The sequence below is a fragment of the Convolutriloba macropyga genome, chromosome 1, assembly GCF_964194025.1.
Source record: "Convolutriloba macropyga chromosome 1, txConMacr16.3, whole genome shotgun sequence".
Lineage (NCBI taxonomy): Eukaryota > Metazoa > Xenacoelomorpha > Acoela > Convolutidae > Convolutriloba > Convolutriloba macropyga.
In genome coordinates, this window is record NC_134468.1 from 13,478,069 (window position 1) to 13,505,868 (window position 27,800).

The 27,800-nt window shown below is 37.1% G+C and overlaps 3 protein-coding genes across 6 annotated transcripts in view; all 3 read left to right on the forward strand.

The window, feature by feature from the left end:
- Window positions 1-27,800, forward strand: part of LOC142335294 (DDB1- and CUL4-associated factor 10-like) — a 65,767-nt gene that overhangs the window by 26,808 nt on the left and 11,159 nt on the right. The window lies entirely within an intron of this gene.
- Window positions 1-27,800, forward strand: part of LOC142335302 (putative protein-lysine deacylase ABHD14B) — a 568,842-nt gene that overhangs the window by 19,940 nt on the left and 521,102 nt on the right. The window lies entirely within an intron of this gene.
- Window positions 239-27,028, forward strand: LOC142335270 (uncharacterized). Of its 3 annotated transcripts, none has more exons than XM_075383697.1 (8): window positions 239-645; window positions 1,262-1,480; window positions 7,190-7,392; window positions 14,017-14,382; window positions 14,940-15,194; window positions 15,568-17,369; window positions 23,054-23,449; window positions 25,005-27,028. In XM_075383697.1, the coding sequence occupies exons 1-8, from the start codon at window positions 427-429 to the stop codon at window positions 26,591-26,593; spliced, it is 5,049 nt and encodes a 1,682-aa protein (XP_075239812.1). In that variant the 5' UTR covers window positions 239-426; the 3' UTR covers window positions 26,594-27,028. The 3 variants fall into 3 exon arrangements, with proteins under 3 accessions (XP_075239812.1, XP_075239821.1, XP_075239829.1); XM_075383706.1 differs by having other exon boundaries at window positions 23,081-23,449; XM_075383714.1 differs by lacking the exon at window positions 239-645 and having other exon boundaries at window positions 1,302-1,475.

Consider the following 27,800-nt stretch of genomic DNA (forward strand, 5'->3'; position numbering starts at 1 on the left):
ATTGGTATCTTTGACGCAGTTATAGAGCTCCGAAGCTTGTGCGATTCAATTGCTCTTAAGAGAATTAATGAGCAACAGGCCTGTATTTGTTGTATGAGCAGTTTTCCAATTGGGATCTTGTAGGCTATCGCAGCTCACTGAAGAAATTTTGTTTCGGCTATCAATTCTCAAATAAATTCCCAGCACGTGCGCAATTACGCAAAGGCAGTTTTTGAAATAGTTTACGTGCCAGTGTTTCAGAAAGGTCAATGGAGTAATAAAGTTCTCAATTATTAATTATTTTGCGTTATTGTTGCCTGGACTCATTCATGTGGCAGTTAGCATTAAATGGAGTTCTGATCTGCGTTGACAACGAATGACTGCTTCATGCGCTTATGGTGTTGCGATTGGAACAGCTTGGCCACAAATAATCTGACGTTTTAAGAGATGGCAACTTTGAGTGTCGGTGCCACAGGTAGCGGAGGCGGTAACGTTACGAATGTTGAGAAGATAACGACCTCTCTTGGATCTGAGGACATTGTGTGTCTGCAGTCGGGATCCATGACCCGGTTCGGAGTAGTAACTCGGGCATTTGACGACGAGAGCAGCTCCTCTGAGGAGGACGATGACGACGAAGAAGACGCAGAGCTTGAACAGTTGCTACAGGTGAGGTATCTTGGAGTCTTTCGCATTAGAGTCCCCCACGAATGTATATCATTATAGCCCCATAATGATATGTTTACCATGATTGTGGGCCCATACGTTATATGACCACTAAGCTGGGGGGGGGGCTATAATGGAAAAGACTTGTTGCATGATCTATACCCACGTTGATGTCTCCCATTGTCAGGTTTAGGGCGGGCTTTATATTAAATGACCCAAAGGGGTGCTGCAATGGGAAAGACTCCTTAGGGGCTCATTTAATCAAACATTGCCCCTTGGCTTATTTGGTATACATTATCTGCTCCGCCAACCACACAAGCTATATTAACACAATGATTTGCTATGGAGTTGCACGTGGTCTATAACTGGGTCCCATTACATACTAGAGGGCAATAAGGGAAAACATCCGACTTGCAGTGTTGATTTGCGCGAAAAAAATTGTTTTGTGCTCTGTTTTCCGCGACAAAAACCATAGTAAAAAATGTGAGGCTAAAATCTTCTTGCTCTTGCAATGCTTGACAGATGTGGTGAGGCAGTCCTCTTAAGGTGGAGAAGGCGTAAACATCATAAACAGCTACAGAAGAATGTTGCAAGTCTACTTCGAAACTGTTATTTCTAGGAAGATGATGCAGCTGAAGATAACGGAAGGGAGAGAACTGGACAAGAGAAGAAAGAGGCGGTCAAAGAGGAAGAGGAAGATGACGGACGAGTGAAACAGGGATTTGCCAAAGTGGCCTGGTTCAACGTCACTTTCGGGGGAGCCACGGGCACGAGCAAGATACTCCGTGCCACCTCAGCCAAAAATGCCAAGGACGAGCAGGTCGTCTCCGAAAGTAAGGTCCGTCTACATTTACCACGTGAAGTAACGTAAATTTAATTAAATTGAAATTTGGACGGCTCTTTCTCGTATCAGCTCCCCATGAAAATATCCTCCTGCTGAAAATTGGCAGTTTATGATAACGAGGAGCGACTTGGGTTATGGTCCATTTTTTGCTGTAATTAATGATTAATAGCCGCCGTCAGCCTCTCAAAGGCTATTATTTAGGCGCTCTTCTTTTTATAATTCAGAGAATTTGAATTGTGTTGTAGCGCTGTCTTTTTAGACTTGAAGAGGAGTATTGGTAGAGCGTTTTAATCGATGATTTTTTGGGAGTGAAACTAAGTGATTAGGTGAAACAGTGGAACGAATTTGCGAACAGAGCGAAGACAGTGTTTTTCTGATCATACCACATACTCCTGTAGTTTCTTTGGTTGATAGTTTTTATTGGTTTTGATCAACTATTGATTTTATTTATATCAATTTAAGTTTGTTTTAGTCGCAGAAAATATTTTATTCAGTCAATTTTTTGCTTGCTTTTTCTATTAATGTTTTGATGGCCTATTTCTTGTTTTTCTGCCTTTAAGAATGGTTTTTCTTGTTCTATTATTTATTTATAGATTTCCTTCGATCATTTGAAAAACATTTCCAAATATGCTTTGAAAAATAAATTTGGGATTTGGCAACTTTTAGAAGATGTTATAAATAACAATTTTTAGATTTTTGCAATTCTTTTTTATTTGCTAGATTTTCTCCTTTCTTGTTATATCGTTTGTTTTTTTCTATCATATGGTAGTCATATGGCGAATTTAAATTAACTATATTAAGCAATCTGATATAAGAATTGGTTTTGGAGTCGCAACTTGTGAAAAGTTCCAAGAACATAAAACAATATTTTGTTTTTCTCGTTATTTACTTCACTTGCTGTTTCAAACTTAATGTTATAGTGAAATAAATGTTTATTTAAATTAGTTTAGTTAGTGTTTAGCTAGGGTTTAAATTAAAATAACTCCGGATCGATTACGGAGTCTTCCAGCTATGTTTCTAATGTTCTATTCTCATTTTGCATTTTTAAGACAAATGTAAGAAGTGATTTTGGTCACTCCGAAGCAGGAATTAAGACTTTTTTCTCAAATTTTCATTTAAAGTGAAAAAAAGGGTACTTGAACAAAATATTGTTTTTTCCATATCGCTTTCTGGTATACGCTGCAATTTTACTTGGTTTTTAAATTTTTTTAGAGGTTTACTGTTTTAATTGGCTTTTGTATGGTTTTCCAAATCCAATCTTTGCCATTTCTAGGTCTAACTTTTTGTTAAGCCAACAAAAAGTTCTTGTATTATCAGTAAGGACTTCTCTGGCTATTTTTTTACAATCAAAAGGATTTGGTTTTATTGGTGTGCTGTCTTTTAACGATCTGCTCACAAGGTTGATGACTTTTTCATGTCAATGGGAAGTTTTGCCTCAATCACGCGAGAGTAGTAAAATGAGCGAAAAGCAAAAAGTTAGGGCGTGAAATTTTCTGAACCAGTAAATTAATGTTTAAAGAAATTATTGTGTTATTAGTTTTTGGTCAAGTGTGGCAATTAGTGATATTTCCTAACGAATGCTACTAATGTTTATAAACCTGTTCTAATGGTTCCAAGATGCAATGTCATATATAACCAATGGACAGCTAATTGGTTTTGACTAAACAATTACAAAAAATTTAATTGATTTTAATTTCGAATTATGAAGCAATTATATTGTTCCTGTGGTCTTTTTTAATGCAGATTTTTCATTGAGCGATTTTGTCTGACGCTCCTCAGCAGCCCCGCCCCCAACGCCTGACCACCTTGACCCTCACTCCGCTCACTCCACTCCCAATGCACGCCCTTGTGCTAGCATCCACAAGCCCTTGCTGGATACTACCGAAGCCAGCCGCGCGCCGGTTTGAGAGCAATTGGCTTGACGTTAGTCGGTTATGTTTACTTTGACATTGCCTGTTTTGAAAAGCTTAAAATCTTTGTTTTGCCTCAATTGTTGTTTTCTAATTGAAAACAGGCCCCATTTGCTTTCTAATGAGACAAATTTGAACCTATTTAAAATTTATTTGGTACCTACTGGTTTCTTCTTGTAGACTCCTCTGTGTTTTCAGAAAACTTTAGTGGGTTTGTGTTTGCCATATTTGTTCTTCTTTTTGTCTTAGCGTTGAGTCTCATTAAGAGCAGATCCAATTGTTTTTCTGATGAGGATTAAATGAATCAACTTCATATAGTCCGTTGATATCTTTCGATTCTTAGGAATTTGACAATATTTTTGTTTTATAACAATTTTTTTTATAACAATTTTGGAATTTAATCCAATTTTATTCACTATATTTTGTTACTAATTTATTCCGACTTGGATAACAATTGGTTTCAAATTCTCTAGTGAACTTTTGTATCTTGCCTTTAATTTGTATAACCTTGTCACTTTATCCCTTGGTTCAAACAATCAATCATCAAGTACTTCATTATATGAATTTGTTTTTGAGAATTTCGATGCCACTATTTTATAAAAAGTTGTTCTCCTTGTGTTCTATGTTTGTTTTCTAGGGACCCATATTTTGAATGTTTATTCAACTTGATTTTGGTTTTAATAGTTTTGACACAACTAGTCTTCAAACATACATATTCCTTATATTTATTTACAATTCCTGATATATTTTTCCAGTTCCCCTTTTTATGCTTATTTATATAAGGATTTGGAAACAAAAATAAGGAAGTAGAAACGAAAGAATGTTTTTTGGAAAACTATTTCAGGTTGTTATGTAACTTATAAGGAGGATCAAGTGCTTTGTTTTAAATAGTGTTTTAATGCTGATAGTTAGGTTATTTGCATAATATTCTCTTTTTTGGATTTTAATTCAGGACTTCTGTTTTTTAATCCAACGTGTTTGGATTGTTTTGATGCGAACTTTCCTTAAGAATCTGTCTCCACATTTTCGGGTTTTTCATCTCAGTGAGAATTCTAATTGGAGTAGTGATTTTGGTCCCGCTGGAGTAGTAAGAGGGAAAAGCAAAGCGTGACATTTTTTCGAGTTTCGTTTTAAAGTAAAGTAAGAAAATGGTGTTTAAACAGATTTTCGGTTTTTTGGAAACGAATTTTTCTCACGTGTGACAATTGATTTCTGTTTTTGCTGTTATTCAATTTCTATACGATTATTTTGGAAAGGCAATACATGCGTTCTAATAAAGCCTAGGTGCTCTTATTTAAGCGCCCCAAAAGGCAACTAATGGTTTTCAAAGGCTCTGAATCTAATTTTTGTCCTGAAATGAAACGTGATTTTTTTTCAAATTACCTTTCAAGTGGAGTAAGAAATTGGTGTTTGAACAAATTTTTTTTGGAAGCGAATTTTTTCGAGACGCGGCAAATTGACTTCTGTTTCTGTGTTTCTTCTCTTGAAGTCTTGTGTTTCTTCTACTGTGCTATTACTATGATACATAGGTGTTCTAGTTTCGCCTATTTGAAAGTGCTTGAATTCATCAACGGGCAGCTAAGGCTTTTATCACTTTGGCACTATTTATTGTCATTAATAGCCGCACAGCGATAGCTGGGGCTATTATTGGCCTTCTCTTGGTTTTTTTTATTTCGTCGTCATGATTTTTGTTACGACCATATGACGTCACAGCCACTTTTTTGTTCATTCGTTCATGCAATTTCAACTGAATTGCATGTGTGACGTCATTTTTCGCTCTTAGTGGAGCGCGTTTTTTTGTTCATGCGCGTGATTAAATTTTTGGTCACACTTGACTTACCTCACTCTCAAAAATGACTTCCTCACTTTGAAATTGACTTTTATTTACTTTAATTCAAAGAGATAAGGTCAAATGGGTGCGTGTCACTCTAAATGAAGGTTATTTGAGATCAGCTAATAGAGGCAGCAATAACTTATACAGATTTTAATCAAAATATAACAGATCAGCCTTCAATCAAAAGACGAATTTTTTTTGGTCTGTCTTTTTTACTGTTTGTTTAGACGGCCGATCTACGAATCTATTGCGGCTATTTTCTGGCAATCTGCCAGCTATGTTTAAAATTATAGTGAGTTTTTGATTTTCGTCCGTTTATTGCTGTTGTCTTATCACTTAGTTTAAGTAAGGACAGGTATCATTATGTATTGCTGAGGCTTAATTAAAGGTTCATGTTTTTGGCTAGTGGTTTTCAAGACTTTGACACTATTTCTCAAAATTTTTTGAAGTTTGGAGATCATTTGTTGTTTTCTGTTGTGTTATCATGTAATCTCATTGAGGAGAAATCTCTTAGGTTGCTATTAGGGTTCATTTCAATTGATTTAACCCTGTAGGTTCAAAGCTAGTGCGTTCTTTGACTTTTTTCAAGAAACTTTGAATTTATGAGTGCGAGTTTTTTTTATTCACTATGTCTTATCTCAGTCTCATGACAGGTCTTCTCGGTTGCTGAAATGGCCTAAATTAATTGACTCTATGGTTTCAGTTCGTAGTTTTTGCTTTTTATGACTTATACGCTGTTCTTTTTTAGAAACTATCAGTGAATTTTTCAGAGTTTTGCAAGTATTTATTGTACTTATTGATGTCTTGTCACTTATCATTAATGAGATCTCATCTGTTGCTAACGAGGATTGAGTTGTTGGAAATAATTGTTTGAGTTTTTAAAAAGCATCAGCGAGTTTTTGTGATTTTTTGGTCAATTTGTTGGCTCAATTTTTCCGCTGACGTTTTCTTTGACTGAGAGATAAAGTTTTTTCTTGAAGTTCAAGTGAATTTGTGACTTTTGCCTTCATTTGTAGTTCTTTTGTCTCTTTTTCAGCCATTGGTACTGCTTAAAGGTTTTGTGACTTCCAAAATTTTGTAATTCTGATTTTACGGTATTGGCCTGTAGTTGACTTTTACTTTGACGCAACTAATTTGTCACTGATTTATATCATGTTTCTGTATTGTGCACTCATTCTAAAGATGGTTAGGGTCTACATTTTAAAAAGATTTTTTTGTTGTTTCTTAAAACACTATATCTTAAGTATTAGTATTGTTTTAAGTATTTTTGTCCCTTTTTTGCAAATAGGGCCATGAGAGTTGTTTTGTCTTTGTTCGATTTTGTTGTTAAAATTTTAATTGGCAGGTCATTAGTTAATTCAATTCATTGTTTCATTATTCAGGACATGTGTGCTATTTTAAAATTTGTTTTACCTTTTGTTCACGTTTTTCTTTTACATAAGTTACTATTTTCATGTTTGATTTCTGACTTCCCTCACTCGCTGTTTCAACTGAATGGAATTTAGAATTCATTCAGCAACTTCATGCAAAGACGGTCAAGTTCAGAAAAATAAATCAAATGAAACGAAATAAACCAATACAGCGAGGGCACTGAGATTTAATGTAAAGACTTCGTGCATTACTTTGTCAAATTCGATTATACGGCTAACTGGTATCAGCGTTAAGCTTTTTGTCTTCGAATTTAGAGGCTGAGACGCGTTTTGAAAAAACTTAAGATGTCGTAAAATTTTCTTTTATTCTCTACCTGTTTTTATCCTAACGCCGGTCAGTGGAGTCAACGGCGGCTATTTTCCGGCAATCTGCCGTCTGTGTTTGAACATGCCTGATTTTCTTGAGTCTGTAGTTGCTGTGTGATGTTTGAATACAGAAACAATCGTGAACAGACCGGATCATTTGACCATTAAAAAGAACTAGTTGATCATTAAATGATATTTGTTTGAAATTTTGATGTATTTTTAGTTAAAACTTGTGGATAGGGCTTTGATGCCTGGTGATGCAGTACGGCGAATTGATTGGCAACGAAGTGGGGGTGCCAGCCCCCAACACAAACCACAGAGAGGCTTTGTCAAAAATGTTCAAATTGTCTTCGATGTGGCTCTCCTAGCTAACAAAGACGCCAGACTGTATAATGTACCCGCCTATCGCTTCACATCGCCTTCCAGGTAATGCTTTCAGAAAAAAGACTTATTAATAGCCGCCCTCATCTTCTCAGCCGGCTATTATAGCGCTCCTATTTTTTTTTTTACTTCGTCGAACTTTTTTTCGCTTTACCATATTGCCGCTTTTTCGACATCTTTTTGACTTCTCTAGGCTAGTTTCTCTTTCTCTAATTCTGCTAAAAGTGAATTTGAACATTAGTTGCTCAGCAAAGCAATTCAATATGAACAGAGTCAGTATAAAAAATTGAGTTCAGAAATAGAAACGGTATAAACCATAAAGCCCAATTTTAGATGCCTGCTATTTGAACGTCGTTCCTATAAGTCTTAGTTACCATCTCTTATGCTTATTGGTATTGATAGTAGCCCCTGTAGCCTCTCTCTAAGAAACAGAAGTATGTTCAACTACGAAGAAATGCCATCAAAATAAATCGGACTTAAAAAATGTTTTTGAACAAAAATCTTTTTTTTTTCAATATCTTTATTCTTTCAATCCCAATCATGCTTATTGGAATCAACGGCGGCTATTTTCCGGCAATCTGCCGGGTATGTTTAATTCTTCCGAACGAAGTTAATAGCAATTACATAAGCGTTTAATAGCCGGCGTCAACCTCTCTGCGTCTATTATTTAGGCGCTCTCCTTTTTTTACAATCCAAAGAATGTGGATTGTATTGGTGCTGTCTTTTTATAGCTGCGAAGCTGTAAGCTGAGCGCAGCTATATTGCGGTGCTCTTGGTTTTTTACAATTCAAAGAATTTGAATTGTATTGTGGCGCTATCTTTTTTTTAAGATCTGTTCACACATTTTCATGATTTTTGAAGTCAAATTGGAGTAGTGATTTTGGTCACGCCGAAACAGGAAGCGGAGCGAAAAAGCAAGTGGTTTTGCGGAGTGAAATTTTTTCGCTCTAAATTTAAAGTAGAGTGAGAAAACGGTGTTTGAACAAAGTTTTGCTTTCTCGCTAGTGGTTTTTTTGTTCACATGCGGCAATTTCACTTTGATTTTTACAGTTTTTTAGATTTTTTGGATCGCATTTTTTTTTCTAAATGGTTTTCCCAATCCATTCATAGTCCGTTCTTGGTCTAGTTTTCTGTTTAGTTAATGAAAATTCTTTGAATTGTACGTCAGGACTTGTCCTGCTATTTTTTTTCGTCGTCTGACGCTCTTTTTTCGTTTTACATTTGTTCACACAGCAAAGCTGAAAAAGTCGAATTTCCTGAATGATTTCTTCCTCTCACTAACGGCATTTGCGCGCGTGACGTCATTTCTCACTCGCTTTAGCGAAAGTTTTTATGTTATTTGCTTGATTAGATTTTGATCATACGTGACTTACCTCACTCAATAAAATAACTTTTGCACTTTAAAACTTAAGTTTAATTTGAATTTCTTTAAGGTCAAAGGAACTCATATGTGCACTAAAGCTCCCTAATAGGAGGCTTCTGTGGAATGAATTTTAACAAGCCTTATTAAATTATCGCTGAATGTTTTTTAACCTAGTTTTTTGAGCGGCGTTGATTTTTTTCAATTTGGATCTGTATCTGTTTCTATCTCTATTATATGGCACGCAGGTCTATTCTTTCGCAGCTATTCCGGCAATCTGCCGGATATGTTTTTACGACTCGAAGAGGCGTTATGGTGATCTATTTTTTTAAATCGGTGACTTCTCTTTGCACAGGATGCAAAGTTAAATGTCGAACGTGAAAACGAGTGTTTAGGTAAAACTGCTCAATAAAAGTCGAAAGTAGAGCAAAGGAGAAAGTGATTTTTCTCCATGCAGTATTCAACAAGGGAGTGAGAAAAGTAAGTGATAAAATTTTCACTAAGCGATTGATATTTTTTGATCACGTGAGGTTTTTTCAAAGCGGCTTTTGTTTTACCTCTAACTGTTTATCCCAAAACTGTTTCTCTCAATCATTTTGGCTGGCAATAGTATGTTGGTAAGCATTTTTTTACTTGTTAGCAAAAATTAGATTGTTAGATGATCTTTAGAGCTGTTTTTGCCATTCTGCCCTTTTGAATGCGTTTAGCACTTTTCGCAATCTTCTTAATAGCAACTTTTTATAGTAATTGGGCACTTTATTTGGTTGGTTGTCTTTTTTTTTGTGATCTATTGATTTAATTGATATTGATTTTTAGTTGTGTCTGTTTGAAGCGATTTTAATCAAATTTTGTTTTGCTTTCGTCCGTTTTTGAGAAATTTGAATTCTTTATATAATATAATAATAAAGGATACGTTTTCGTAATTTTTTTATGCTTTTTGTTTGCGTCTTTAATGGTTGGTTAGTGGTTCTCTGAGAGGCATTGTCCGTGACAAGGATTCTGAGTCGCTTTTTGAGCGGGAAAATAGAATTGTCTCAAATTAGTTAATGTGATGCAGCATTTAGCATTTTGTAGGGAATGCTGTAAACCATTAATTTCTGTTTCTCAGTTTTCTCCGAGTGCACCGTTTTATAGTTTTTTTAATGGCCGCACAGCAATAGCTGGGGCTATTATTGGCCTTCTCTTGGTTTTTTTTCGTCGTCATGATTTTTGTTACGACCATATGACGTCACAGCCACTTTTTTTTCATTCGTTCATGCAATTTCAACTGAATTGCATGTGTGACGTCATTTTTCGCTCTTAGTGGAGCGCGTTTTTTTGTTCATGCGCGTGATTAAATTTTTGGTCACTCTTGACTTACCTCACTCTCAAAAATGACTTCCTCACTTTGAAATTGACTTTTATTTACTTTAATTCAAAGAGATAAGGTCAAATGGGTGTGTGTCACGCTAAATGAAGGTTATTTGAGATCAGCTAATAGAGGCAGCAATAACTTATACAGATGTTTAATCAAAATATAACAGATCAGCCTTCAATGAAAGGACGAATATTTTTGGTCTGTCTTTTTTACTGTTTTTTCTTAGACTGCCGGTCTACGAATCTATTGCGGCTATTTTCTGGCAATCTGCCAGCTATGTTATTCAAATGGTGGTAGTTTATGGAATGACCATTCCTTTTTTTCTTTGATAATACTTGTTTTATAATTCTTTCGAGTCGCACGTTGTCACAATATTTTCTAATTTTTTTAAGATTTGATTTTATCTGTTTTTGTTTAACTGTTTTTCAAAATAACGACCATAAAAAGGAGAGGAACTTTTTGTTTAGAGGTTAGTTGGCTGGGGTCTTCAAATGTTATTCAAATGGTGGTAGTTTATGGAATGACCATTCCTTTTTTCTTTGATAATACTTGTTTTATAATTCTTTCGAGTCGCACGTTGTCACAATATTTTCTAATTTTTTTAAGATTTGATTTTATCTATTTTTGTTTAACTGTTTTTCAAAATAACGACCATAAAAAGGAGAGGAACTTTTTGTTTAGAGGTTAGTTGGCTGGGGTCTGAGTTGATATCTGGGTCAAGTCGGTTCCGGAGTCATCCGGCTATGTTTTTTTGTAAAATGTTTTCACACCTTTTTCCATGCTTTTGAGCTTTCAGAACGTGATAAACAGGTAGAGGTCAGCGGGCATCAAATCAAACAGGTAGAGGTCAGCGGGCATCAAGTCAAACAGGTAGAGGTCAATGGGCATCATTAGAAGTTTTAAGCCGTGTTTAGCATTGCTTAGAGTGGTGAAATAAAAGTTGGTAAACGTCTTTTGCATTACATTTTATTGGCCTTCTTTGAAACTATATGTTTTGGTACTCCAATCGTAAACACGCATATTTATACTAGGTTTACGATTTTTTAAATATTTGTCATTTTAGTTTTTGAGTCACTGGGGCCAAGGAACCTCTTCAGGGGTTGGATAATATGTCACTGCTTAGTTTCTAGTTGTACTGGAATAGTGTTCAACGTTTTAATGTCACGATTTTTTGTAATTTTTTTTATATAACTTGCATTTTTTTAAAACAATTTACCATCTTTTGAGTTTATTTAGGCGCAGGGGCTAGAAAGCCACCTTTAGGGTTTGATAGTAGGTTACTGTATAGTTGGTAGGGGCAATGAGTTGGTATTCAACATTTTATACGCATTCTTAGAAAATTTTTTGACAATTTTTTTCCAATGCTCTGAAAATTTTGATCTTTGTTTTTCGGTTTTTGTGTTCAAGCGAACTTTTTTTAGGCTCAAAGTTGGATTACTGGTTTTTTCCTCTAGACAATGGAAGGCTTTGAAGAGATAATTATGACCAATTTTTGGCAATAATTTAATCAAATTTCATTTTCAAGTTTTTGGAATTTTTGACTTTCGTTCTCTTTGACTTGAGTTTATCGGCCTACAAGGACCAATTTAATTTTTTATAGTCTGGTAGATGGGTTACTGGACATATTCGAGAGGCAGGTAACAAAAATGGTTTTGAACATAATAATTTTGCAAAATTTATAAATTTTGAAAAAAAATGCAATTTTTCCAAAAGCAATCTTTTTTCTACCTTTTGTTTTCCATCTTTATTGGCCAATTAACTCTTTTCATGGCTTGTGCATGGTTTAATGTGTTTTTAAGGGAATGAAGGTTGACATTCAAGGTAAAAGCTTAAGGCGATATAGCAATATGTTTTTGTTTAATTTGTTTGATTGTTTTAGTTTCTCTAATGTTGGGACTGTTTGCCTTTTGGGCTGCCGATGATAATTGATGCGCTGGCCAATTGTAGTAGTTCTAAGTTTATCTTTCAATTCTTTGGAATGCGTTTCAGGACTTGTCCGGCTATGTTTTTTTTATTAAATTTGCTGAAACTTTTTATGACGTTTGTCGTTTTACATAAGTCAAGATTTTCACGTTTGACTTTTGACTTAACTCATTCACTGTTTCAACTGAATGAACTTCAAATTCTTTCACTCATATTTACGTAACGTAGTGAATACGGTCAAATGCAAAAGAGCAAAGTCTAAAGAAATATAAAGTCCCGTAATTAAGTCATAGTGCAATAGGTTATCAAAGTTCAATAAAGCGATTGCTAGCGGGCATTAGTATTATGCTTAATAGCCTTCAGTTTAGAAGCTGAAGAAATTTAAATTTAGAATCTAACCAATTATGCGGATTATGCACACCAAATAAGAGCACTTTGAGACGTCAATTTCGGACACGTCAATTTCGATTAACTTCGGTCAATTTCTATCTCTTAATTTTTTTTATAGCTGCGAAGCGATAAGCTGAGCGGAGCTATATTGCGGTGCTCTTGGTTTTTTTTGTTTCGTCGTCTGACGCTCTTTTTCGTTTTAAATCTGTTCACACAGCAAAGCTGAAAAAATCAAATTTTCTGATTGACTTCTTCCTCTCACTAACGGCGTTTGCGCGCGTGACGTCATTTCTCACTCTCTCTCTCTCTCTCTCTCTCTCTCTCTCTCTCTCTCTCTCTCTCTCTCTCTCTCTCTCTAGCAAAAGTTTTTTGCGTGATTAGGTTTTGATCACAAGTGACTTACCTCACTCAATAAAATGACTTTGGCACTTTAAAACTTAAGTTTAATTTGAATTTGTTTAATTAAGGTCAAAGGAACTCATATGTGCAGTAAAGGTCCCTAATAAGAGGCTTCTGCGGGATGAATTTTAACAAGCTTTTTTTGATTTAACACTGAATGTTTTTTCCCTAGCTTTTTGAGCGGCGTCGATTTTTTCAATTTAGATCTGTCTGTTTCTATCTCTATTATACGGCACGCTGGTCTATTTTTTCGCATCCCAATGTGCGTCAAGCGGGTCAACGGCGGCTTATTTTCATTTTTTGTCGGGTTTGTTTTCTAATGCATTTGATCGTTTGATCGATTTTACATCTTGACCTTTTTTTGAATTTTGCCCCCCTAAAACGGGGGATAAACAGGCAAAGCCCGATGGGCATTGAATCGCTGAGCAGCTCTCTTAGCGCTCTACTAGTCTCTTGAGTGTACAATCATAGTGTAAAAGGCTAGTTTTTTGTCAGTTTGGACCTCACTCCGTCCCCGCCCTCATCCACATTCGCACCCCTCACCGCCTCCCAATGTAGCTACTGATGCAGGCCTCCCTGAGCGCAAACTGATTAATACCGAAGCCAACCTCATCGGTCGTTTGAGGGCAACCAGCGCGTCGGATTTGTTTTAGTGTTTTGGTTTGATTAATAGCCGCCCTCATCTTCTCAGCCGGCTATTATAGCGCTCCTATTTTTTTTTTTTTACTTCGTCGAATAAAAAAATGTTTCGCTTTACCTCATTTTGCCGCTTTTTCAACATTTTGCGTGAAATCTTTTTGACTTCTCTAGGCTAGTTTCTCTCTTCTCTCATTCTGCTAAAAGTGATTTTGAACATCAGTTGCTCAGCAAAGCAATTCAAAATGAACAGAGTCGGTATAAAAAATTAAAGTCAGAAATAGAAACGGGATAAACCCATAAAGCCCAATTTTAGATGCCCGCTATTTGAACGTCGTTCCTATAAGTCTTATTTACCATCTCTAATGCTTATTGTTATTGATGGTAGCCCCTGTAGCCTCTCTCTAAAACAGAAGTATGTTCAACCACGAAATGCCATCAAAATAAATCGGACTTAAAAAAATGTTTTTGTACAAAAATCTTTTTTTTTCAATATCTTCTGTTATTTCAATCCCAATCATGCTTATTGGAATCAACGGCGGCTATTTTCCGGCAATCTGCCGGGTATGTTTGAAATCTCAGATCGTAATTTCTTGCTTCCTAGGTACACTGTGGGTTCTTTCTGTGTGTACGACTACCATCTTGGAGAAATTGAATCAGTGCAGAACGTTGTACGAATTGAGCTGCGCAATGGCTTCGTGTATGACGTCAAAGAGAATCTGTTAAAACGCAATAGTGTAGATGTACACGACAGAACAGAGAAGTATTCCTATTTCCACAAGACCTTTTTCTACCCAAACCAACAGCTGGAAGTCAACAGAGAGATGCTCCAGAGTGCAACTTGTATTCTGGCATCCATGAACTATAGCCATGCACAACACGAAGGATTGGAAGCAGGGTCCAAAAAGCGGGTCAAGGCGAGAGTGCTAGATGTGATTTGCCACAGTGTCAAAGTAGCCTGGATTGTAAGGTCAGGCACCACTCTTTAATTGTGCAAAGGGGTCATAAATGTTGGAAGTTATAAATGTCTTTTTGATGTGGGCACTTAGAGATCGATCAATTGCGATGTTTTCTTCTTGGTTATTGAGCTAGAAGCAAATCCTTGCAATCATTTGTGGTAGAGATATACACTGCAACTATTTTTGCTAAGAGTATCATGATGATCTTTTATTTTTGTACTCTTGGCATTTAATGTCTTCATCATAGAAATTGTGTATTAGCACCATCATTTTAAATTCCTCTGTTTAATAAAAGCTGCTCTATTCTGAGATGACAAATATGTGAAAATGAGGCGAAAACATTCCGCCCCCCCCCCCCCCCCCCCCCCCGCGGCTTAGTGGGTATATAATTTTTCCGCCCCACTCCAGGCGCACGTGCTGTTTTTTACATAGTAATGTGCTATATAACAACACTTAAATATTAACTGGGGGCATAAAAAACACTGGGGTTGGGCCGAAACATAATAGATCCGGAAATTGTGTGCGTTGTACTGCAAGTTAACTGAAATGGCACTCGAATGATCTTCAGGTGCTATTCTGAAGTGGTGGAAAAGTATCTGAGTCCTCTGAGAGATGAGGAGATTCCTCCTGACACTCTCTACAGAGGTCCTCAACTCAATCGACTCCTGGTCATGGACGAGTTCCTCTCTCTCAATTACTCGCTTGGAGACAACGCCATGCTATCCCTCACCCAACAAGACCTCATACACATGCGCAATATTGGTTCCAAATTCCACTGTGGAGGAGACATCAAGCAACATATAATAGACATGGAACTTAGAAGGTAAGATATTGGGGGTCTTTTCCCCACTTTGGTGGTCAGATAATCTATAGCCCCCAAATATACCAAAATGGGGAAAAGACTCGAATATTGAATGCAAAACTATAAAAGAATAGAATGTGAAGCTAGTAACCGTGCTTAATGAAACCTGTAAACGAGATAAATCAGTTTCAGCTGTGCAATGTGATGAGACGTCAATTTGGTTGCCATAACCTATGGTAATTTACTTTAAGTTAAATTGATCAGAGGTGAAAAGATCCACTATGCGATAGAGCTCATGTTTTTATTGAACGCAATTGATAAAGCCCTTGGTTAAATCCAGTGCCTCTATTTTTATGTATGATTGATCTACCATGATAACGATGTACCACTTTAGGTTGACCAAGGGTGGAAAATGTCACAAGCTCTCTGGGGGAGGGAGTCTTGGGAAGTCGAAGACAAATAGGACAGTTGGAGAAACCAATTCTAGTAAGGGATCTCGCCTGTATCACACTGCAGTAATTGAACCAGACTCATGGCAAAACCTCAGTCAAAAGATTCCTCACAAGAGTGTTGTGAAGACTGATGCTGACACAGTTCTAAACGCATTCGAGGAACTCCTGGAGATGAGCGGAGTCGAAGATATCGAGTACGGATTGCTGCACACGATTGCATCAAAAATGGCTGAACTGGCGGGAAAGCTAGTAGCGCGGCCAGACTTCCCGGAGACCGTGATGCAAATAGTTCAAATGCTCAGAACCAGGGGACAATTGAGAGAACTGACCGTGATGCGATTTCTTCTGAGTTACAAAGTTAGCATGATGGAGAGAGCCGCAGCGGAAGCAGACCATGAACAATCGTCGTCCGGTTATTCGGTGGATCCACCAACGCTTCACATACCGAAACGAAAAACTTCGGCCGCGGACGATCAACCTAACAATGTGCAAAAGACTAACGGAGTTAGTGAGAGCTTAGACGAGACAGGTGTCATGACTCTCATTGGCGAGAAGCACGATGACTTTTTGGGGATTGGTGACTCGGATAATCAACAGGACACTTCGTTAAACACTCGTCCAACTACAACAGCCGACCACTTCTCCGGTAGCGAGTTCTTCGATGGTGGACATGCTGCCAACAGAGTAACAGATGTGGCTGATTCGGATTATGTAGGAACTAAGTCATCATTTGACATCAGTAGCAGTGCAAGTGCAACTGCCGAGAACAAAGACATGCCTGAAAACATGCCCAAGTTCGTGTCCACTGTGGACATTGCAAACTGCCTCAATGTGGTGCTAAAGTGTTGGAATGACGTCATCAAGAAAGCGGATCCAGAGTGGGCCATAAAACCCAGTAGAGCTTTAGGGCACAGTCGAAAATCTCAAAATCAAGACATTGACGGGAATTCGCAATTCGTGAAGTCAACAGCAAGTGATTCAATAGGTGCACCAACAGACACGACTGAGTCGGTTTCTACTTTCAATGGAGGCGAAAGTGGAGACTCTTATGAAGATCTCACTGAGGATGAAGGTGATGATGATGCGTGTGCATCAGCATGTCCTCAATATGTGAGAGGAGCGAAAGGCTCTCAAGTGCCAGTTAGAAATGTTCATTCACTGAGAGTGGGCGAAACAGTGGGCTTCAAAATTGTCATGATTCGCACTATTGTAGACGTCATGTGGCAGGATGGAACCCTGGAAAAGGGAGTCTCTTCTGTTGAGATTGAGTCTCTGCAACCTCATCAACTGGACGAGAACGAATATTTTCCAGGCGACTTTGTGGTGGACACGCGGAAAGAAAACGCTGAGCTGGAAGTTTTCGGAGTTGTGAAAGATGTGAATTTCGCCGAGAGGACTTGCACGGTGCGCTGGTTCTCAGATGCCGCCAATGACAGACGTACATTCCTTTCGGAGGAGATAGTGAGCGTGTATGACATCAGTGACCTAGAAAACTTCGATTTGAATATACTGGACATGATAGCCAGAGTGAGCAATGACGGGGAGAGACCAGTACCTCCTTCAGAGTGCAGTTCGGGAATCGGTTGTATGATTGGCGCAGGTGGTGTCAGTAGGTCAAGGAGCTCAGCTTTCAAAGGAAGTAAGAGCAGTAGTGGAGCTAGCAAAGCGGAGTCCGTGGGCACTGCTGGAGTGGTGATTGATGTTGATGTAGAAACAGCTTATGTACGAGTGCTGTGGATGGAAGGTCAGAAACGTTCAATATCTGTCATAATTCTGATTCAAACATCTGGCCCATTTGTTCTTCCCGGAACAATATGAGAACATTTCTGAAACAAATCAAATAGGCAGTTAAAAGTGTCGAAGGTTGAGATAATGCAACACATTTAAATGGTGCAAAATGTCAGCTTGACAAGACGTTCTACTTGTTGTTCCCACATTTTCTATTAATAGCCGCGTCAGCAATTCCAGGCGGCTATTATTGCGCTTCTATATTTTTTTATCGTCTAACAGATTTTTGTTTCGTTTTACCCTGACTTCTTTGAATAGACTTTTTCAATGACTTCAGTGACTTCTACTGGTTTGCGGTTAAAATTTGTAGTCGTGACGTCATTTCTGCCTTTAGGTCAATTGCGTGACTTACCTCACTCAAAAAATGACTTCTGAACTCACTTATGGAACTTTAACTTTTATGAACATTTACTAATTGAAGGTCAATAGTGTGCATCTAAGTAATGCCAAACTTATATGCCCTAATTCCTGAGTAATAGAGTCTTGAGTTTTAATATCGAATATTAATTTTGAAAAAGCTCCATTAGGGCTTTTTTCTTGGAGAGCAAATGTATCTCATAAAAATTAGTCCGAATTTAACCACAAAAAGTCTAGTGGTCTATTAAAAAGCTGGTAGTCGATCTGTCAATCTTATTTCTTTAGTTGTTTCAATTCATGGTAGGCCACAGGCGTCTATCGCGGCTATTTTCCGACAATCTGCCGGCTATGTTTAGAAATGGGAGAGCTTTATGCTATGCCCTTTTTTGTTCAGACAATTTTAGCTTTGGAGCGGATCCCAGACTAACTTATGTGGTAAGAAGTTTTTGTCCCTAGAATTTCACTACAAAGCTTTTTTTATTATAGCTGCGAAGCTGTAAGCTGAGCGGAGCTATATTGCGGTGCTCTTGGTTTTTTTCGTCGTCTGACGCTCTTTTTTCGTTTTACATTTGTTCACACCTCAAAGCTGAAAAGTCAAATATTCTGAATGACTTTTTCCTCTCACTAACTGCTTTTGCGCGGGTGACGTCATTTCTCGCTCTCTCTCTCTCTCTCTCTCTCTCTCTCTCTCTCTCTCGCAAAAGTTTTTTGCGTGGTTAGATTATAGCATTAGATTATACATCTTTTGAATAAAATGACTTTTGCACTTTAAAATTTAAGTTTATTTTGAATTAGTTTAAGGTCAAAGGAACTCATATGTGTAATAAGGGTCCCTAATGAAAAGAATTCTGCGCAATGAATTTTAACAAGTTTTCTTAATTTATCGTTTACTTTTTTTTACATAGCTTTTTGAGCGGCGTCGATAATTTTTTCAACTTATATCTGTATCTGTTTCTATCATACGGCACGCGAGTCTATTCTTTCGCAGCTATCCCGGCAATCTGCCGGCTATGTTAGCTAAAGGCTGAGCGTAGCTATATTGCAAAACCTTTAAAGTTGAGTGAGAAGTTGATGTTTGAACAAGTTTTCGGTTTTTAAGAGGAAATTTTGTTCATGTGCGTGCATAGGTTTGACTTCTCGTTTCAGTATCTCTTCTCTTGCGTGCTACTAATATAATATATATTTGTTCTAATTGCGCTTATTTGCAATTGCTTGAATCCATCAACGGGCCTCTAATGTTTTTATACTTTGACACATAATATTTTTTTTACTTTGACAGGTTTAGTTTTTTGACAAAAATTAGGGACACATTGATCTTTGTCCCTTTCATTAAGGTTGTCTTATCATTTAGTATCATTAATGACAGGTATCATTGGTTGGTAATGAGGCACAAATGGACCAAATTAATATTTCATGTTCGTAGTTGGTGGTTTTTAGCGACTTCGGCCATTTGTTCTCACTAATTATTTAAATTTGTGAGTTCTGTATTTGTTGTTTTTTTGTCTCATTGGGGTCATTCTTCATAGGTTTTTAACAGAGATTAAGTTAATCAAATCAATTGCGTCACTTGAGAGCTGATGACTTCGACACTAATTGTTTTCAACCAATTGTATCAAGTTTTTTAGTTTTGCTTGTTTTTATTCACTTTGTTGTCTTCTCTTAGTATCTTTAAAGAAAAGTGTCATCCGGTTGCTGAGGATGCTTAAATCGAATTAAATCTTTGTGTTTATAGTTTTTTGCTTCCTGTGACTTTACGCTGTTCGTTTTCAAAAAAACCATTAGTGAGTTTTCTAGTATTCGTCGAACTTATTGCTGTCTTGCTACTTTATCTTTTTAATTCAAGTTCTCATCGGTTGCTAATTCGGGCTTGGTTAACCGACATAATTGTTCAGTCCGTGGTTTTTGAGGTTTTACAAAAATTGGTTGTATTTTTGTTTTTAATCGTTTAGTCTCATCAATGACAGGTTTCATTGGCGATTAATAAGATATTGGTGAATCTTATTAGTTGCCTGAGTTCATAGCAATGGTTTTCATGAGTTAACGCTTCCTTTTAGAAAAATAAAAGTTGGTTTTGTCTTGCTTTTTCTTGTTTTTCTTGCGGTCTTATTGTTTAGCCTCAAAGAAAACATTTCATTGGCCTTCTTGCGCGGCATAGCTTTTGACATTTTATTGACTTCTAGCTAATGTGATCGACAATTGAAGACAAAAAGGGAGGTATCATTAAGTTGACAAGGTCGCTGACTGTTATTCGGGAGAACGCGGGTTGGAACCTCTCCAATAACAAGATTTGCACCCATTGAAGTTCTCTTGCGTACACCTCCTCTGAATTAAATTTCTCAGTATGGCTAGATTTTGATCATGCGTGTCTTACGACCCTCAACAAATAATTTTCCCCGCACGACTAGATTTTGATTATGCTTGACTTACCTCACTCAACGAAATGTTTTTTTTGCATTTTAAAAACCTTAATTTATTTTGAATTTGTTTATGGTTAAGTTAAACAGCCATATGAATTCATCAGTGAAGGCTGTCTGATAGTTTCCCCCAAGAGAGGCCGATAACTTTTTCACTCCATTTCTTTATCTCTTTCTATCTTTATTTTACAGCGTGCAAATCAATTTCGGAATTGTTCATACAATCTGCCGACTATGTTCAATAGTTCATTTTGAAACAGCTAGTGAGACATAAACATTTGACCAGTTTCAACAATTTTTTGGCCTTCTTCAAAACAGTTTTAACGCGTTTTCAACTATCTGAATTGTTGCCTAATTTTTCTCCTAGACTACATCTGGGAAAAGCAGTTTCTTTCATTTGAAGACCTATTTATAGTTGCTGATTGTTTGATGTGATGCGTATTTTTTCTCTATTTTTGAGAGTTTGGCGGACATTTTTTTCATTTGGCAAAAAAATGGATTTTTGCTTCGTATTGCAATCATATTGCTGCTTATACAATTTCTTGAAATCAAGGATTGAAATTATATGAATAATTTCTATGGCGAATAAGTATTTGTATGATGCATTTTGGTAATAAATTGCACTCAGCTCAAAGTTGGAAAATCCAAGAGAAGTTAGAAATTTAAGGAAATGCATGGAGAAAGTTTTCTTAAGGAAGGCGGAAGGTATTTAGAACGAAAAGAATTGTCTGCTCTGATGACGTATCTCTCCCCTAATCTTTTGGTTTTTCAAACAATTTAATTACAAAAAACTTCTGAATTTTCATGTCTATTTATAGTTTTACGCTCATCTTTTGGCTTTTGCTATATTGTTGTTTCTGTCATCAAATTATAAATGGACTATGACAGTTACTGAAAGCTCAAACTCATGTTTAAAAAATTCAACTAATGCATGGTATTGAATTTTTTAACGAAATTTTTGGTTCTGTGCATGAATCTTTTTTTATGCTTATTGAGCTATTTCAAAGCTTATTCTTTCTTAATATCCAGTGTTTATTATCCCGAATGTTTCCTAATACTGTTACATAAGAAACACCAGAAAGTAAAGTTTATTCAGGCCCTCTTACAAAACCAAACTTTTTTTGGAGTTTTTGACTGCTGTCTGATTGCGATACTCTGAGCTCCATTAGTGGCAAAACCAAGAATAACCAAGAATATTCCATGGGCTCTCGAAATTAAGGCAAATGTTCTCTTGCTGCTTGCTGAAAGAAGGAAAAAAGTCCATTCATCATTGAAAAGCATAAGATTAAACTTTGGACTCTAAATAATCAAGTTTTTGGAGAAAACAATATTTGAGTTTTGAACATCCTGTTCGTTTTTACAACCAAGTTTTAAGGATTATGCTAAGGAAACTTCGATTGCAAAGAAAGTTTAATAGAATTTTTTAATTTAACAGAGTTGTCTCCTTTTTAATTGAGATCTTTGGTGTTTGCCTATGAATGCAAACAGCGCTTAGTTATGCTATCGTTTTCTGACAGAGAACATCACGACGAGAAATAGCACTCAGCTTACCGGATTCATTGAGCGTTTGAAGTTACCTATTTCGAATTTGACGTTTTCATTTCTGATTTTTTTCTAATTAAGGGTAAGACTAATTAAGAAAATTTCAGAACTCCTTTCCAGACCAAATGTGTTGAAGTTTTCTAACCGTTAGTTTCTGGTCTCAAATACAGCTCGAAGCTAAGAAACATTTCTTAACATGGAAAAGATTTTGTCGGTTGCTTTTTCGTTGCTGACTACAATAATCAAATCAAATAGAGGATTGATTCTTCAGAGAATGCGTAATTTTCCAAAAACTTGTTTTGTACCGTAATCTACTTACGTTTGTCAATGTTTCGAACATAAATTCTGTGCTTCTAGAGAACACCAGAAAATTTCAGGAACATGAAATTTGTTTTCAGTTTCTTGAGAAGATACGCATGTCTAGAGGATATATTTCTCTACCTTATTTGTTAATTAAGTAAGAGTTTCCCCCCTTTTAATCTGCTTGACTTTTGAAACTGACCAAAGCAAAGATGAAAAACAAAAATGAAAGATTGAAATAATTGCAACACTTACGTAAGTATGGCATCAACTGGCAAAAATAATCTTAAAGTATTCCTGAGAAGAGTGAATATAACATTGGGCGTAAGAATTATACTTAAAGGTTGTTTTTCATTTCATTTTTAAAAAGAATAATGAAGTTTATTTTCCTTCGGCCTCCTCTTCAAACAAAATTTTCAGAAAAAAAACTCTGTTGCACTGCTATTCCAATGCAGTGCGAACATTACGTGGTGCGCACATTATTATGTGAGCCTTGTTGTTCAACGTATGCTTGGCTGAAAATGAAGCCTCGGGCGACAAGATGCCTAAGTTCGATCAAAAGCTTAAGACCAGTCGGTGTAATGATTAGTATACTAGGCTTAATGTAAGAGTTGCTGTTTCCGATCCAGTATTTTTCCATTGTACTACAGTTGCGATTGCTTAGAGCCTCTAACATAAAAAACTAAACGTTAATCAATTTATGCAATTTTCAGTTATTATTCATGTGGTCTTTTTATGCGATTTTTTGCTTGACTGATTTTTATCTGTCTCATTTGACTTTTGGTCCTCAAAAACGGGATAAACAGGTAGTGTTCAGACGGCAATAAGTGGCCGAGCAGCTCTCTTAGTGCCTTACTAGTCTCTAAGTATGCGTTTCACGAAACTGTTTTGAGACATTTTCACACATCGCTTGACCCCCACTCCGCCCATTTGATGGATCCCTAAACCCCAGATGTCTGCTCCCGAAGCCCACCTCTCGCCAGTCGTTGGAGGTCAATTCGCCCTACGTTAGTCGGTTATGTTTCAGATATGCTAGCAGTAGTTGTTGTTGCAGGGTATCAATCGTTAGTGCCTCATCACAGTCTGTTAGGCATAAGTGAGCATGACCTGATGTCACAACTGACGGATTTCGAGACCACAACTGACGAGGACGAAGACGACGAAGATGTCGAGTGGCTCGAGGACGATAATGATGTCGAAGACAAAGATACCAGTGGCAGTTGGACCACAGCCTCAGATGATCAAGAAATTGAGATGGAATTGTTTGAGGACAATTTGTCTGAGGGAGATTTGAAGACAAGGAAAAGGCAAAAAAGTGGGCAGAAAGACTGCGAAGTTGGAGATCCATTGGAGCTGAAATCGGCGCAACTTGATGATGATGTTGAGGATGGAAAAGCAACCGAGCAGATTACATTAACCAATGGTAAAGCTCAATCAAAAATCCCCCTTCGTATAGATTCTGGTTCATAACGCACTTCAAATAATAATAATAATAATAATTAATAGCCGCCCTCATCTTCTCAGCCGGCTATTATAGCGCTCCTATTTTTTTACAATTCAAAGAATTAGAATTGTATTGGGGCGCTGTCTTTTTTTAAAGATCTGTTCACACATTTTCATGATTTTTGAAGTCAAATTGGAGCAGTGATTTTGGTCACGCCGAAACAGGAAATGGAGCGAAAAAGCGAGTGGTTTTGCGGCGTGAAATTTTATCGCTCTAATTTTAAAGTAGAGTGAGAATACGGTGTTTGAACAAAAATTCGCTTTATCGGTAGTGGTTTTTTTGTTCACATGCGGCAATTTCACTTTGATTTTTACTGTTTTTTCGATTTTTTGGATCAGATTTTTTTCTAAATGGTTTTTCCAATCCATTCATAGTCCGTTCTAGGTCTAGTTTTCTGTTTAGTCAATGAAAATTCTTTGAATTGTACGTCAGGACTTGTCCTGCTATGTTTTTTTACTTCGTCGAATAAAATGTTTCGCTTTACCTCATTTTGCCGCCTTTTCAACATTTTGCGTGAAATCTTTTTGACTTCTCTAGGCTAGTTTCTCTCTTCTCTCATTCTGCTAAAAGTGATTTTGAACATCAGTTGCTCAGCAAAGCAATTCAAAATGAACAGAGTCAGTATAAAAAATTGAAGTCAGAAATAGAAACGGGATAAACCCATAAAGCCCAATTTTAGATGCCCGCTATTTGAAAGTCATTCCTATAAATATTAGTTACCTCTCTCTAATGCTTATTGTTATTGATAGTAACCCCTGTAGCCTCTCTCTAAGAAACAGAAGTATGTTCAACTACGAAATGCCATCAAAATAAATCGGACTTAAAAAAATGTTTTTGTACAAAAATCTTTTTTTTTCAATATCTTCTGTTATTTCAATCCCAATCATGCTTATTGGAATCAACGGCGGCTATTTTCCGGCAATCTGCCGGGTATGTTTGTGGTTCCTGCGTAATCGCAGCGGAACAGCATTAGGCCTACATTAGGCCTAGTTCTCAGCTGCCCTTTTTCTTATTATTCCCCACATTTCAGACAGATCATTTTATGAGCAGCATTGCTCTTTTTTGGTGACTAAGCCACTTTTTTTGCGTCTGAAACTTTCACGTGGTACCATTATTGCTGCCAACATTGGTCAGGCTATTTGATTAGCAGTTTGAGCTTGAAATAAGGTCGTTGTGTTCCAAATTTGACTGATCATTTTCGAAATAATTACTTCGGTATTGCCACAATGAAGTTGCTGACTGATTTTAGTGTTTCCCTTTGATTTTTTCATTTAACTTTACTATTAAGATATTACTACTGATTTTATTTCGGTTCCAAATTTTGTCTTGATTATTTCTGCTCCATACAATGCGAAAATAGAATGAATTTCTGCAGTTATATCCCGATTGGAATTTTACCAAAAGAATTATTGGGGGGTTAAACCGCAAATACGTGAATCTGTATTTTTATGGAGTTACTTGTCATTTTTTGTAGAAGAGGAGACAGCTGCGGATCTGGAGGACGGAATGTCACAGATGAGGCTGAAAAAAGACAACTTCGAGACAGTTGACCACTCGATGGAAAGCGTGAAAAACCTGTCCACTCAATTCTCACTTGCTAAACAATACGTTGCTCACCTCTGTGACAAGTTCCCCAAGTTCGATGTCCACCCCACAGTTGTGGCACACCGATTCCTTCATTTGAAAGACGTTTCGGCCTCTAAACAGTTCCAATCTGCTCTCAAAAAGGAACTGAAAATGTTGTCAACAGCATTGCCTGATGGTATCATGGTTCGCACATTTGAGGACAGGCAAGATTTATTTTCTTGTTTGATTGTGGGTGCTGAAGATACGCCATACGAACAGGGAATTTTCCAGTTTGACATCAAATTGCCATCCAATTACCCAATGGAACCCCCGAAAGTTGCCTTTCTGTCCTATGCTAATGGAAAACTGAATCCCAATCTTTACGAAGATGGCAACGTATGTCTCAGTCTTTTAGGCACGTGGGCAGGTAAAGGAACTGAGGTGTGGTCTAAAGAGACATCTACAATGTTGCAGATATTGGTCTCACTTCAAGGTCTAATTCTGAACAAGACGCCCTATTTTAACGAAGCTGGCTACGAGAGACAGAGAGCTATGCAAACTGGACAGGAGAATGCCAAAATGTACAATGAGATGGTCATCATTCGACTGGTTGAGGCGTGTACATGTCAGATTCTCAGTCCTCACGAGACATTCAGAGAAGAGATTCTCGAGCACTTTCGGTTTGTGGCGTGGAACCTCATTACGCGTTTGCAACTTTGGTGCGACCATGGAACGGAAGTCGGTGCAGACGGAGCTGGGGCTCAGCTTACGACTTCTGAAGTTAAAACACCTGGTTTTCCGCTTTTTCCTATATCAAATGGATTCCGAATAAGCTTGCAAAGGGAAATCGCTAAGTTCAAACTAGCGGTGTACAAAATGTTTAAGATGTTACCAAATTACGACGAAGGTGTGGTTGAAGGAGCACACCAAGACTCACGCGTGAGCACAGCTGTGACGGTGGGTCAATATATAGTAGAGGAGAGAGGTGTGTCCAAGTCTAGTCTGCGGAGCGAAGATTCATCGGTGATGGTTGAGAAAATATGGGTAGATTATTTGGGGCATACAATCGAAGCGCTACCCGAGGAACCCGATCACTTAAACATGGCTGGGGCTGAGATAGTAGTTGTGGAACCAACCGTTAGATCCCCGGATAAAAATAGTAATGGAACCGATGGGCTATCCACCTCTGTTAATCTGCCCGAGAGATCTTGCGTTGAAACAGTGAAAACAGAATGTCTGGACGAATACCTCGCAGACTATGAAGCAGCCGGGGAAACTGGAAACGTGTCTTTGAGTACTGTGGAAAAGACTCATGAGGACAGTAAGGCTGGAAATGACACCAAAGTGGAAACTTTAAACGTGGACACCGGAGCTGCATTGCCCGAGACTAGAACAAAGAAACCTGCTGGCAAAGAAAAGGAAGCCGATAATAGCAAAGACAACACAAAACCAGTTACAGATTCTGTGAAAAAGAAGAAAGGCTCTGCCAAAAAGTAGTGAATTGAGAATAGAAATAAATAAAAAAGACGGAATGTCTTGTTAAGCGATATTGGTTGCTTTCTGATAATTTTGAATCATTTCGTCCTTATATGGACAAGTATGATTTCGATTCGCGAGATGGGATCGATCCCGAGTTGCTAATGTTTTTCATAACATAAGAACTGCCCCATATGTAACTTATGTTTCTCAACCAGACGGTCGTGAATTAATAATAGGCTTATTGAAAAGAAATGGCACGGCCAAATTGTTTATGCGATCATAGTGTCACACTTTGCAAAGTTCCGATTGAATTATTATAGCTCAGAAGCTTATATTTGTATCATTTGCTCGCAATTGTCAATGCTGTGCGTTACTTATTGCGAGAGAAAAGTTATTTTGTTACTTATAACTAATGATTATTACATTTGGTGAGAAATTTAGTTTATTATATGATCCGATTGTTTTGTCTTAATCGTTCAACATCCTTTTGAAATCAGGGAATACATTTTCGAGGCCGACATTTTCTCTCTTTTTTGTTAACGCATTGTATGGCAAAAGGCACATATTTGAAAACTAACAAAGACCGGGTTCTATTTTATTGTTCCAACATTTTTCAAAGTAGGGGAATATATATATATATATATATATATATATATATATGCAAGGGCGGCTTTTTCTTTACGTATCGTATAGTGAAAAGAAAGACACCATTTTTTGGTAGCTCATAGGATCTTGTTTTGATCGCTCGGGGGCATGGTGGAGGGTTACAGATCGCGCTGAAATTTAAGATAAACAAACCGAATATTTTGTAGTAAATTTAGAGGTGTTAAATGGAGATTTTGCAGTAATTTTTTAGCCTTAAAATTAACAATTTAAACTGTATTACCAAAACTTTCAAAAAAATTTTTTTCTCACAATTTAAAAAGTTCTATCCGACATTGTTTCTGCTGGTTAAAAACTATTGTACGAACCATTTCTCTCAAAATAGCAAAAATCAATTTTGAAAATGTTCAATTAAAAGCCGCAATGTCATCAGAACTAACTATTTGATCAGTTTCAAAACCTTGGAGACGTAAAAACCGCTTTCTGGGAATGAACCTCAAAACCAATTTCATTATTTAAAAAGGACAATTTTTCCGATCTATTTATTTGTTTTATGTCAGAGTGGATAGTTCGATCTAATATCTTGCAGTATAATGAAATACAGATAGTTTTGAGGTAGAGA